The 14842-nt window shown below is 37.1% G+C and overlaps 1 protein-coding gene and 1 long non-coding RNA gene across 7 annotated transcripts in view; one reads left to right on the top strand and one right to left on the bottom strand.

Annotated features, from left to right (window-relative positions):
• The window catches only part of LOC145991266 (solute carrier organic anion transporter family member 74D-like), a 315986-nt gene that overhangs the window by 283177 nt on the left and 17967 nt on the right, over window positions 1-14842 (top strand). For all 6 annotated transcript variants that reach the window (XM_083127233.1, XM_083127232.1, XM_083127236.1 and 3 more), the window contains 4 exons: window positions 8286-8450; window positions 9971-10096; window positions 11684-11750; window positions 14033-14189. In XM_083127233.1, the coding sequence (XP_082983359.1) occupies window positions 8286-8450; window positions 9971-10096; window positions 11684-11750; window positions 14033-14189 (515 nt within the window). The remainder of the gene's footprint in view (window positions 1-8285; window positions 8451-9970; window positions 10097-11683; window positions 11751-14032; window positions 14190-14842) is intronic.
• Window positions 1-14842, bottom strand: part of LOC145991269 (uncharacterized) — a 184246-nt gene that overhangs the window by 122338 nt on the left and 47066 nt on the right. The gene's annotated exons all lie outside the window — the stretch shown is intronic.

Below are 14842 nucleotides of genomic sequence, written 5' to 3' on the forward strand. Positions count from 1 at the left end.
GCTCCTAAGAATGTTCAAGATGTTCTTTTACAACAACAAAATCCAACCGATACATAGGCTGAGCCTACTAATTACACGTCATAATAACTCCATGTTGGACATCATAATCATGCAATATCAACGTACATACATACCATCGTACATCAATCTATCGACGTAAACATGTTAATTGTAAAATACCTGACAATTTGTGTCATTTTTTAAAGAACTTTATATTTTTCATTTTCATTAGTGCAAATAATCAGAAACCTATCATACTATTGTCTCCTATTTTATACCGTTCTTCGACAATATGGCAAAAATTGCCGTTGGAAAACTCAGATCGAACATTCGAGATGTGCTAATATTTTTCTTTTTACCCTGACTATATATAAATTCCACCTAACTAGTTGAGAATAGCACTGTGAAATGGCAATAGGATAACAACACGTTTTGCCGGCAGGTGGTCCCCGCTGAGATAGAAACAAACTTCAATTGTTTGCGCACGAAATATTTTCCTTCCCAGAGACACAACCGTAATTGAAATGAAGTCTCGCCCAAGCACACGAACTTAATGAAATTTATACATTAGAGAGACAATGGAAGGACGCACAATTATATGATAATGAAGCAACTCTAATTGGATAGTGGCAACTCGAGTAATGTGGAAGTTGAAGTGAGTTGTTCTGCTGTGAGAACGAATGTAGGTTTCTTGTGAACGTGACTTGATGAAAAGGGGCAAAGTTTAACTATTCGGTATAGTTAGTTATTGGATCAATACAATCAAATTGATTTTGTTTGCCACTGCAGAGAGAATACATTCCACAAATTTATTCGATAGCTAGAGATTTGCATGCTTTTCCATTTTTTTTAAAAAAATATTTACGCGCAAATAGCAACTCCCCGATGCCGTAAGGAATCCATCCAAGGCCGCCAGCAGGATTTTTCTCAGGAGGGGCAGCAGTGCTCAAAGAGGGGGAAAGGAGGGGTGATGCTTTCCCTCAGTTAAGATAATTCTCATAAAACATCTCCAGCACTAGGATAATTTGCATAGGCACTCAATCTGCTGTCTTTTCACGGCACCCCTCGTCCATGTTTTCACGCTACAATGTCAAAATTTGAATTATATGAAGCGTTTCCAGAAATCTCAGTGGAGCAAGTGCAGGCGCCCTTGAATCCATGGCAAATTCATTATTACATCAATTTTGTCTCAAGTTTTTTTCGACAATAATTCATTTGTCTCAACTGCAGTGAAACACCTTTTACAAAAGTGAGTGGTTAGCACAGCACTCTACGACGCTGGTGGTCCCAGGTTCGAATCCCGGCGTGGGCATGGGTGTTCCTTGGGAGTGTCCCTTCATCAATTTCATATCATCACTCATCCTTATCTTCGCGATTAGCCAAAAGTGGCAGAAAAGCGAAGTAAATTAAACAAAATCAATCGAATCAAGATTAAAAACATTAAAATGCACATTTGACATTATTTATTTTTTATGTATGTGCTTTAAAATAATTTGTTATAAGAAAGTTAGGAACTAATGGGAAGCATTAACATTATTAATCAATAGTAAGAACGATTATTATGTCTCGGTAATAGTATAATTATACCATCATAATCACACCATTAAAACACTAAACAGGAAAAAAAAGCATCTTGGAGATGTTTCTGATTTTAAAAATAACCCTTTAAATACTAACAGTCATTACTCTTTATTATTTATAAACAAATCGTACTAATTTGAAGGCAATAAGCATAAACTTGATGCAACTCTAACAGAAACGGTTGTATTTCAAGCGGAGCGAAAAGTATTTTTTTAAGAACTCTCGACAACCACTGGCGTACGCAGGAAGGAGCTGATGGGGCTACAGCCCCTTCCGAAATTGAGAAAATCAAAATTTTCAAATGAAAGCAGTTAAGTACTAGGGACAAACCTGGTAAATACAAAAATCCCTTAAAATGACCCCCGATTAACATTTTTGTCTTTGAACAACTTTTACAACGATGATTAAAAATTGTAATTATAAAATATCTTATTGTGTATCCCCCTCCCTTAGAACGCAGCTGTGTAATATCCGCCCTTACAATTCCAGTCCCCTCCGAAAATAATCCTGCGTACGCCAGTGTCGACAACAATATTAATTCAATAGGGCAGCAACGTTTAAGCTCTTCCAACTTTATCTATCCTTGTTGGTCTCGTCTTTGCTTTTGCGTCTACCCGTAAACAGCCATAGACTATTTTATGCACGTAGATGACGTAGTCTATGTAAACAACATTGCGAAGGGCGCTGTAGAAAAAACAAAATTATACTGCGTATCAGTCGCTAATGAGTGAGAAGAAACTTTCATACTTTTCCTTGCAATTTTGAACAATTTCTCACCTAGGAAAAAACTTAATGTAGGAATATTCTACTGTTTTACGGGAAAATGACTACTTTTACCTCACGACTGCCATCTGTTGTTTTTCTTGCATACGATTTATCTTCTTCCATAGTTGAGAGAAGAGAAGATACATTTTGTTGTAAATAGGATTCTTGTCAGTTCGTTAGGAACAAATATAGTTGAAAATGTCATTTTCCTTTCGTGAAAGCCTTGAAAATTAATTTAGATTGTCTACGTAGTCTATGTAAACTATAGGGCTTCCCCCATGGCGCAGTGGTAGCGTCATTGCCTTGTAATCAAGGGACCCCGGGTTCGATACCCGGTGGAGGCACAAGTGGTTCGGATCCCACTTTAAACTGTAGGTCCAGTCCCGATTAGCCTTACTGTGCATAAAGTGGACTTAAAACAGCAACTCTATGTAAACTACAACACAATGAAATCTACGCGTAGATTACGGGTAGACAACGCATGTAGACGTAAACTTATAGTGTACGGCACATCACTGGTTCCTACGGCTATGTCAACAAGCTGAATTCAATGGCATTACTTCAATCATAGGCTACCTGTATAGTGCTCAAAGAAAAGCAAGTCTCGTATAGATGCGTTGAGCATTACAACTGCATGGCTAATATTTGCCTATCTTGTTAATCAGCGATCTTTACCTAAGTTGTTCATTTGTTTACTCATTAGCTATTCAACCTTGACACTATCAATAATTACATAGCACAATTTCCCTGTTGTCTACTCATATTCCTCGTAAGGGCTGAACTTGAAATTACAAGGGAAGACTGCGAAGTGGCTACATAACGTCGGGTTGGGCCTTGGACATATTGTTCAGGATGATGGATGGGGAAAAAGTGAGCAGTGGTAGATTTCCGAACCTCATCTAGTCAATCAGAATGTTGAGGTTGTAAAAAGCAAAATATTTTTTGTTCGTGTATGTATTTTTGTTATTTTACGTCGCTTTTCTACCACTTTGGACTAGTTGCAGCGATGAAGATCAGTGGCGGCGATTAGGAGTGGGGCAATTGCCCCCCACTTTTTGCCACTTTTGCCCCCACACTATGCTAAACCTTATGTACCAAGGGAAAGTAACTGTCCTTGCCACCACAGTTTTGCCCCCCCCCCCCAGTTTTGGAACCCAATCGCTCCACTGATGAAGATAAATTATGATTAGATTAAATTGATGAAGGGACACCTGTAGGTCGGGACTCGAACCCGGAAACTTCGGTGGAGATATCGAAAGTTAATGTCGGCAACTGAACCGACTATTAGTGGCAGTGTCACACACACACACTGACCTTTTCGAATTCCATGTTCTATGCACAATAATATCCGACATAGGTACCTTGAGTTTCGTTAATTTTGCATTTCCTTGTTGTCGCACATATTCCTTTCTTGTCTTACGTGGTTGTAGATTGTTTGCATATTGTTCTCGGAAAATTGCTCATATACTTTTATTTACTAGGGACCCCCTTTAAATATCTTATGTTGCCGACCTTCAGGGCTTAACTCAATATCAGAAGCACTAAGGTGCATCAGATATTTATTTATAAACTAAGTTTTGCATTACAAACAATCTCTAATATTAATAACAAAAAATATTCTCATGTGAAAATATTCTGGTGAGCTGTGAAACGTTTGATTTTTAAATTACCTTACTTAATAAGTGCCTGTTTCTTTTCCTCGAAGCTTACGACAAGTAGAAGGAGCTTGTAATGATTTTTCAACCATTCACGGACTCGCTGTGAGGGCATGACGGTCTGTAACCACATGTAGATTTTCGGTGGAGAGAAATGGTACACTCCTGTTCACATAAAGTGGCACGTGTTAAAAGGTTGTCCATTTGAAATATGTGCCACTCTATCTGAACAGGAGTGTGCAGTGTCATCAAGCACCATGGCCCCCTCAGTGAATATACAATTTATCATGTACATTTTTCTGCATCTTGTCTGTCCTCTGCGACACTCTATCCCTTATAAGCATTGCACAGGGCGTTTATGCATTATGCATCATACACTCCTATTTATGGGGCAATCTTGAAGGTGATTCCGAAATCTACCACTACGTAGCTTTTTTTTCTTCTTTCGTCGTTCTGAAGAATATGTGCAAAAGTGCAAGTGTCACTTCACGACATTCCCTTGCCAGTTAAAATAGTAAGATGATACATATTAAGAAACCAGTCTCACAATTACTGGTAACTGTGAGTTTGCTGAAGAAATCTGTCGAGGAGTTCACATGAAGCAGTACACTATCAACTCAGGTTAGGAGAAATTATATTCGAATATCCCACTGCAAAGATTTGCTCAAGGAGTTCCCTCATTTTTGTCTCCACTTTAGCTTTTGAAACAAAATGTATAAGAAGTTGGCAAGCGAGAGCGTATCCAAGCATAACCAACCCACAATCCTACTAAAATAGACCCTTATTTTTCTCAAGGTCTAGGTCCACTATCGCCACCTGGCAACAGTGCTGTTTATTACCCTCTTCCCACAATTAAACTTCCTGTTACATTTTATCTTTGCCGTAGAACGAGTTTCTGTCTTGGTGATTTGATATGGTCAGTGATAATGTTTCCTTTCAGTTTCAGTGCAAAAAATAACTCCCTTGTTAACTCTCAACAAGAGACGACGAATCAGACGCTGTGCACTTGTTGACGTCATACGACCTTGACCGTGGATGTATTGCACCATGTCCGTTAATATTCCTAATTAAGGATTGTTTCTGCTTTTATTGTTTTATTTCCGTGCGTAGACAAACGATTCTTTCTTCAAGCTCTTTGTGGAGTTGTTATGCAGATGTTTGCTTATCTTTCTTTAATGAGAAGTGAAGGAAAGAGGGTTAATTCACGCAACAGTTTGAGATTGAAATATTACAGTGTTTAACGTTGTTAAACCCAGTTCAAAACTGAACTTTTAAACTGCTACTACGCTTATGTCGGTCACGTTTTGGTTGCCATCTGTTTTTGGGATAAATTTAATTTTTATTGCTTGATACGTTCAGCAGCAGCTTAATATTTGCAAAATTTCAACCGACATTGTTTATTTATTTATTTATTTACCAGCAGATAACTAAACAAAAATGAAGCATTAAAATAAGAGTTAATGAAAAAAGAAAAGTAGCACGCTACCTTCCAAAAATAGACGTTACTGGTAACTTTACTTTGCCGTACAGCCAACGGCAAATTGTCCATCACTATTTTAATTCGTATTTATTCTACCACCCTGTGTTGTTTCAAGAAGCGGAATTCTGTTGATGTTTTTCTCTGTTATTGGCGTTTTTATATCAATTTATGATCATCACATTGTGGAAAACAAACTGAATGAAAATGGTGATGGACAATTCGTCTACTATTACTATTGAGTGTACGTACAATGAGGACATTTACCTCCTTACACAAGTATCACATCTTTTTCTATTGACATGTTTCCCCAGTTTAATTTTACATGTATACCCAACGACAAAAGAAATATGCATAATTTTCATTTAGTCTGTTTTCCACAAATGTGATTATCATGAATTGAAATAATAAAGTCAATCAGCAGGAGACATCATCTGCTTCGCATCAACAGAATTCCGTTTCTTGAAGCAACACAGGATGTAGAATAAGAAACGAATGACAATAGCGATGACAATTTGCGTACTATTATCTTTGCCGTTGGCTGTACAAGTTGAAAACAACACACCAAAGCGTGTTTCTTCCAGGCAAATAAATCCTCCACTTCTGAATTAATCAAGGCACGAAGTACCGTTACAATTAGCTCATGTAATTTCGGTAACGCGTTACTAACGAAAGTACTGAAAACTTAGAGGAAGGTGGGTAAATTGTGGTCACCTAAGGATAATTACTCTCATAATTAAGCATGCAATAGAGAAATGAACTGTAAATAGAATGCAAACTTCAACTTCTAGTCCACTTTCAATCCACAAATAGCCTACTTTTCTTTTTAGAAAACAGTTTACTTGAAACATTAATTTATAAAAGTTTACAAAGCATGCAAATACAGACATAGGAGGGTAACTGCGAGCATATGATTGGGCAATGTTGCGCGATATCAAGACGCTGGGTCGAAGTTGTTCGTCAAAGTCCGAATGTAAGATATCTATTTATTTCTGTATCACGTCACGTCCATATAAGACCAATAAAATTCGGATAAACTCATACTTGTGGATAGAAAAATAAGGAAATACTGATTTAAGACCAGTGGCGGCGATTAGGAGGGGCAGTTGCCACCCCCCTTTTTTCGCCACTTTTGCCCTCGTACTATGTTAAACCATATCTACAAAGGAAAATAAACTGTCATTGCCCCCCCCCCCCAGTTCTGGCACCTTGCCCCCTCAGTTTTGGAACCCCATCGCCGCCACTGTTTAAGACCAACCCGCGATCGGTCTCGGGTGAGCGCCGCGCTCACTTTAAATTTTAATGAAGTGCCATTTTAACAGTATTTAAAATATTGGCCTGTGCTAGCTGACTTTTAGAGTTTCACGAGCGACCTGATCACATTTTTATGAGATGACGTAAACGGTATTATTAGAAATACTATTCTTGTGGAAATAGTGTTGTCAGAGTGAGCGCAGACTCGAACGCAACTGATTACGTTATATATTTTGATATTTACATTTGTGCATTATTCAGACAATAGGTCTATTCTGTTTCTAGTGAGTTTTCGTATCTATATGTTCTTGTCGTGAATAGAAAATTCGAAAAGTGTCGCAGTGATTTTATATCATATCAGATTTCTGGAGATCAGATGGAACTACCTCAGAGGAACATGCGCTTTTTGTTAACGCTGAGACTTGTTGGCTTCGACGATGTATACTACGCTGTTTGAAAACAAATAAACGTTTTGAAACAAAAATGTAATGAATAAGAAGGATTATAATAATTTTAAAAAATTAAAATACTGTGAAATATGCCTGAAAAGCAAGGGTGAGAGCCGCCCTCACCCGCGACCGATCGCGGGCATCACCAAATTTCTCGGAACTCCGAAAACCATACAATCCACTGGCTTATTTTGCATAGTTATTGTATCTAATTGAAACATGCAGTGAGACTGCATGACTCATTAGTTTATTTGTTTATTTACTGACACGTGAAATTTGTAGAAAAAAAAACAACAATCTAATCTGATGCTACTGTACCTATCTAAACGACTCCACGGCAAAATGTGGCCGGTGAACTCATGCTGGCTGCCACCTCCTAAGGAAGTTGACAGCGCCCACAATGAGCACCCTTTTGCCAGGGGCACTTGCATTTTGAGGATTCGCACAAAATTTCCCACCTTCGCTTAACGTTACTAACGCAAGCGCCGAAAAGTGAGTTAGTTGCATTACGTTAGCCCCCAGGTCGGAATAAAATAATGAATAGGTTTTTGAGAAACTTGTCAAAATTTAAAGTAGAATTTAGTGCCAGACTCTAAATTCTGAAACGTTTTAGGTGGTGTGCTGGGTGTGTGTGGATAAATCTCTGCCTTTACGTTGCTCTAAAATGACCCTACCACTCCACAACTTTGCAAATTCTGCCTAATGTCTGTTCAATAACATGAATTGTTTAGTAAAATCCCAACACATTATTGTTGTGAATTCCACTACAATTCATCGGTGGATGTAAGAAATCTACCTGAACCTGGTTGTGTTGTAGCCTTGTAATCAAGGAGGCCTGGATTCATTACCCAGTGGAGACACATCGCAGTTTAGATTCCAGTCCCGAAGAGCCTATGTACATACAGTGGACTTACTTAACTCCGTGAATTCTACACATGATAAGCAGAAAAAGTATTAGTAGAGAAGAAAAAGTTTTATTGGAACAAAATGATTCCTGAGACAAACACAGGACAATAGAATCAATATTAGCGACACGTGCAATAAGTCTATATTTCTAAGCTTTTTGTTAACGTCATGTTAATGTCGCTCCTAATTTCTTTACAGATTTTCCAAAGGCTGTGAAACGCTTGCTGAAAAATGACATACTTATGTTTCGAACGGCAAGCAGCGTGCTTCACCTGCTGCCCATCGCTGGTCTCTACACGTTCCTACCAAAGTATCTGGAAACACAGTTTCGTCTCCCTGCACATTTGGCAAATATGGTTTCAGGTGAGGAAATTTTTTCAGTTTACTCTTTGATAATCAGCTCTTGAAACATTTCTTGCAATAGTGTTTTCATTTCACTGTTCTTGGAAAGATTGTTTTGTTACTGAAAAATACTTGCTAGTGTTGTATGTTTTGAATATGTTTCCGAAGAGCCTGCTGCTTACATACCAACACCAATTTTCCATTACTGCTATGCTTCATAGGCTTAACCAGGAGACTTATCCAAAAAATATTGTTTACTTCAATGAAGGTTATTGCTCTTATTGATAATTTTACATCTGGAGTGTGTAATGGTAAATGTAGGACACAACAACCATAAATTGTTGCTTTGTGAAAAAAATTGGGGGGGGGGGGGTTTGAGGACATTTTGGGACCTCTTAAGCGGAATTGGAGGTGTGTAGATAAATCACTGGCTTTATCCGAAAGTTTCCATCTGGGAGTGTAACTTCATAGTTTTGGAGTGTAAGGGTAAATTTAGGGACCAAAATTACCATACATATTTCCTTTGTGAATATTTGGGGGTGTTGAGGGCATGTGGATAAATCACTTTGTTTAACCAGAATTTTCCATCTTGAGGTGTAAGTTAGTATTTAGTGGGCTGTAAGAATAATGACCGTCCCGCACCGTTGCCGTGCAGTCTAAGGTATCATGCTTTGGACTCTACCTACGGGATGCGTACAGGTTCGGGTCTCCTGGGGGAATCTTAACAACTTTTCTCCGGAGATTTTGGCTTGTGTATGGAATGGGTGGCATCACACCATCATGAGGAAATTGGGGAGCTACAAATGAGTAGCGTACGTAACCCGGTGATGGAAACCTACAATGAGTGGGGATTTGTTGTGGTGACCACACGTAACCCATAACTGCTGGATGATCGCCTACCTCTGCTGAGGCATGTGAGAATAAGGCTGGCAGTTGGTTGGTTGGCCCTGGCCCTCATGGGCTGTTGCGGCACAGGTTATATTATATAATTATTATTATACATGTTATTTTAATAAGAAATATTTCATGAATACAATAGTTGCAGTTGATATATTAGTGACATACATTGCATTTTATTTCAGAACTATTTTCCACAACACTTTTCGAACATGCTGCATTTTATTATAACTCCATTAAGCCTTGTTTCCATGATTATGAAAAACTAAATATGCTGACCAAGGCAGTTATTTATTTTATTATAAAACATAAACTAACGTAACGTTTCAACCTTCTAGCAAGGTCTTCTTCAGACTCTGTATCAAGTACAAAACTTTTGTACTTGATACAGAGTCTGAAGAAGACCTTGCTAGAAGGTTGAAACGTTACGTTAGTTTATGTTTTATAATAAAATAAATAACTGCCTTGGTCAGCATATTTAGTTTTGCATTTTATTATTATTATTATTATTATTATTATTATTTGATATCAAAGGCAGGTCTCCACTGACAAAAGACCTTACTACACCTGTGGTATGATTTATCATATGTTGTCTTCTTTTTTTGTGTGTGTTGAGAATTGAAAGCTTATGTTTTCTGTTTTAGGGATTGGAGGTATTTTGGTTATGGGTCTTGGAATCATTATTAGTGGAATTTTCATTTTGAAAGTTAAACCAAATGCGAGGTTTGTTGCTGCCTGGATTGCACTAACAGCTATCCTGTATGCTGCTGGTAAGTTTTATGTATTTGAATTTTTCAGTGGCAGACTTCATTTATAATTAATTTATAATAGAACTTCCTAACATGTGCACTACTCTCTTATTTTATAAAAATATATTAGTAGTGAATCAGATTAAAAAGAAAACCTAATGTTTTTACAAGTAATGATTAGCAAAATATGAGAACAGTTATGCTTTTATTATATTATTATATTCATAATTTTTGATCAAATTGCACAAGCTATTAATGATGTAAGAATACACCAATTAAAATTAGCACAATAATGAACAAGAATTATTCACAATATCTTAAGAATTGGTGTATTTTTTTTCTAATAACTAGTTGTGATATTTCGTAAACCATAATCATCATTCTACAGTATTTGAGTCATTGGGGGAGGACATGGTGTATAATACACTGATATGTTCTACATACACACTAAATTTTCCTTATTATGTGGGGACGTATCTGGTTTTTCCTTCCCTTAAAGAAACCTGTGTTGCAAACTGCTATGAAAAGTTCTGGTGTAGTATTCCATGCATAATTACAATGTATCTTTTTATCCAAAGACTGATACATAAACCTATGTGTTGACCCAGAGAAAAGTGCAGGAGATAATTTGTCTATTTAGTATGGGATGTGCAATTTAACTGGTATGGTTTATGCTAAGGTGACCGATTTTTACAACAACAAAACGGGACATTTTTCATATTTCCCTTAAGGTAAAACAGGACAAAATGGGACCGAAAAATGTACACATTTTAATGTAAAAACTATCCTCATAAATACTTATGTTTGAAAACTAATTAAATAAATAAACTGTGCCAATAACTTACACTGCACTCCAATCAAGCAGTCCTGTCATTCATTGATGAATGGATCTTCTTCAATACATCATTTTTTTCAAATAACACTTTGTAAAAGTTTTCACAGGTGTGATTACAGTTCACCTTATTAATCAACATAGATTTCAAAGTTTGTACTGAAAGAGCATTATTGTCACTTGTCCACAAACCATTCATGTAGGGCATTGGTTCCAGGTAAACATAGCAGCAACTCCATATTTTAATGAAATTGGAATGTCACATTGTTGACATTGAAAAGTGAAATACTTTCTACCCAACAATGCCACAGTTCATAGTAATAGTAGACAAGCTGTATTATTGCAGTAATTCTATACCAATAAGTCAATTCACAAGAAAGAGACATTTTGGCATCAAAAATGTCCAAAAAAATTTGGGACAGACTCTTAAAAAAGGGACAATCCCGGCTAATGCGGAACGTCTGGGCACCTTAGTTTAAGCACATATTTACTGTAAAAATCTCTCCACTGTGCAGTGCGTCACATCTTGAAGACACATAAGGAGGAGAAGGAGGAGGGGCTTGCGGAGGTTGGACCCCACACATTTTCGATTTTGGCCATACAGGAGGTAATCAGTTATCTTTTCCCTCCTCCCTATCTGTATGGCTCCTGGTACTCATAAATTAGAGCCTGCATGAAGCTGCTCAATGCTGGACAAATTTCTACTTCAGATAACACATGTGTTTGTGTGTTTTCAATATTTATCACATAACTAACACAATATTTTCCTTTCACAGGAATGGGTATCCTAATGCTCATTGGTTGTCAATCAAATGACTTTGCAGAACTTCCCATGGGAGACAGGTAATGGTCCAAGACTTTTAAAATAGTGATACATCGAACACTTTGGGCATGGCCTTTGTTAAACTACAATCATATTGTCCAAAAAGCAAAACATGCACAGAGCCCTGCTTTATAATTAAAATTCACTTTTCATGCTTCAAATGTTATAATTTCTTATAACAGTTGTTGCATTCTTGAATTTACTTTGTAATGTTTCTTGTAATAATTCATCTAAAAAGCATTAAATGAAGTGTTAAAGTGTAATATTGCTTTACCCATACCAAACTTCAGGTAAAAAAAATAATCGTAATTTTTGTCACTCAATGTGCTGGTTACACTTCACCAAAACCATGTGTGAAGAAACAATTGAATAAAATTTCAGCAGCAATCTGGTAAGTGGTGTTATGTCAACTATAGGCGACATTGAGCATTATAATCAAATACAGCCCTGAAGTCTAAATCGAGCCTTGGGATAGCTGGGGAATGATTTTATGCTTGACACAGTGGAAGATACTTTGTGTAAGTTTTCCAGCAAGGGTTAGCATCTGTCCCTCCACCACTTTGAGCACTGCTTAAACATTGATATAAATTCATTAAGCACAGCAGATTTTTATCATTAAAATGAAACCTGGAGAAAGTAACTGGATCAAATCCCACAAAAGAGACTTTTCCATTACTGTCATTAAGAGGGACATGGGAGGGCAATGTCCCCTGAATCTTCCACATGCCTCCCCCCCCCAATTTTTCCATGTTTACTTTAATAGTAAAAAGAAAACTTCAAATTATTTATTTAAAAAACATTGCATGCAGATCACAATCCATTTAATATTTTTTTTCTGGCTTATGCACTGTTGTATAAAGACTAACTTGAATATAAATATAATCAGGGGTAAGCAGTGACATTTAGGATTAGCCAAGCAACTGAGCATGATTTCATTTCACTCATTTCATAACTACCATTTTGATACTATAATACATGTGTAATCTGCAATGCAAAGTATTTAAAAACGTAAGAGCACTTACGATTGAGTCGTGATTATTCCTGTTGGGTTATGTAACAATTCATCCCTTTAAGGTTAAATATTTCCTTTTGCTTGGGATGTTCCTAAGGCAGCCCCATCATGATTTGTACTTCTTGAAGCAGCCAATTTTGATGCCAACTGAGAGATCACATTCATAGATGTAGAGAAAGGTCAAGATCATTTGTATATTTCATCTCTGTCCCATATCAAAATAGATGAACAGGAACTCTCCAAAAAATATGTTATCTACAGGTGATGTTGGTAATTCAAGGGTCAACCCTACATTAATGGAATCATTACTGAAAATCTAAGAAGTTGTAAAATATAGAATATACCAGCTTGTATGTTCATTTCCTGCCTGTATTACAATTTTTTTTTATTCATTACTTCTGTGCATGCTAATATATATGAAGTTATGGAATATTTAGCCTATGTATTAAGGGTAAAGTGGCTGCGGTGGCTCAGTCGGTAACGCGTCTGACTACCATGCTCAAGGTCCCAGGTTCGATCCCCGGCCGGTTCAAATCCGGGAACTTTTCTAATGGTGGAAGTGGCCCCGGCGCCCACCCAGCGTCGAATAACATGGGTACCTGGGGGAAACCCTGGGGGGTAAAGGCGGTCAGGGGCGTGATGCTGATCACACCACCCCCACTCACGACCGGATCAAGAAAGTGTAGGGCGTTACCCCCACACCCCCTATACGCCTTCATGGCGTGGTGCTATGCACAGGGGAACACTTTACCTTTTACCTTTATGTATTAAGGGTAAAGGAATGTTCAAAATAGCCAGTACTGACTTTGGGCTTTTACTGAACAACAGTGGTGTTCATACTTCAGGTTTGTGTGACTTACTCACTTCTACTGTATATTTGAAGTTATTTTCTTTAATGGAAAAAAAAAGTTTGTTGTTTTTATTGTGTTTTTGATTTGTATTTTTCTTATATTTTGCAAATTAGGTTAATTGTAATGATGAAAATGAGTGATGCTTACATTAAATTAATGAAGCTATAAGCAAAAATAACACCTGTTCTTAGGTTAGGAATGAACCCATAACTCTCTGTGGCAAGATTTTGAGTCGAGCACCAAAATGAGCTTGACACAAGACACTGAGGATAAATAAAGAATTAATAAAATAGATGATTAAGAAACACCCAGGAATTCTTGGCTTCATAGCATAGTTAGCTCAGAACTCCACCAGAGCTTGGTATTAGTGATGAAGTGACCATATTCCACTATGTTCTTGTTGTGTGTTGTAATTTGAATTATTTTCTTTTCCTGTCAGTTTGATCGACTTCACACCAGGCTGCAACAAATCAATATGTGATTGCAATGCGGGGAAGTTTAGTCCAGTGTGTGGAAGCAACAACAAGACATATTTTTCTGCTTGTCACGCTGGTTGTATGTCAATTGTACTAGATCCAGACGGTAAGACCACGGAGGTAAGACTTTAGACTATGCATAGATTCATTTTAAAATTTAATTACATGGCTTTAGATGCTTTCCACCAGAGCTTGGTAAGTTCTAAAAAGGAACTAGTTGCTTCCAAGAGTTACTCCTAAAAGCAGCACATTCAGAAAGCATTTTCCTTAGCAGTTTTTTGAACATTTATGCCATGACCAGAACATTACCATGTAAGTGAAATATCGTAGGGCATTTCAGATTCCATGACATTTCTAAGGGATAGAATCAGTGTATTTCTGTAACATTTTTCTTAGCATAACCAATCAGAAGCAAGTTCTAGGTCATGAGAGCAGATGTAATAGCAGCATCATTTCAGATTTTTTAAAAGCCGATAACTATTCAACCAAGGGGAATAAAGTTTCCTATAAAAATGTGTTGGGCACAAATCAATACCACTGCTAAAATACATACTTTATAGAGTATACAATACACGTATGGAATAATATTTTAGTTGTTTCAATTGTAAATGTGTGGATGGTGTAACTCTGTGTGCCTTTTGTGCTGTAAATATTATACATTGCAGTCGCAAAAGCTATCTGGAATGTTACATAAAATGCTTCCATGTAAAGTACTGTCTACTATGAGATTTTTTGAAGTATTTACGTAGCATTTCTGCTAGCAAGAATGTTAA

The sequence above is a fragment of the Lepisma saccharinum genome, chromosome 8, assembly GCF_977018435.1.
Source record: "Lepisma saccharinum chromosome 8, izLepSacc3.1, whole genome shotgun sequence".
Classification (NCBI taxonomy): Eukaryota; Metazoa; Arthropoda; class Insecta; order Zygentoma; family Lepismatidae; genus Lepisma; species Lepisma saccharinum.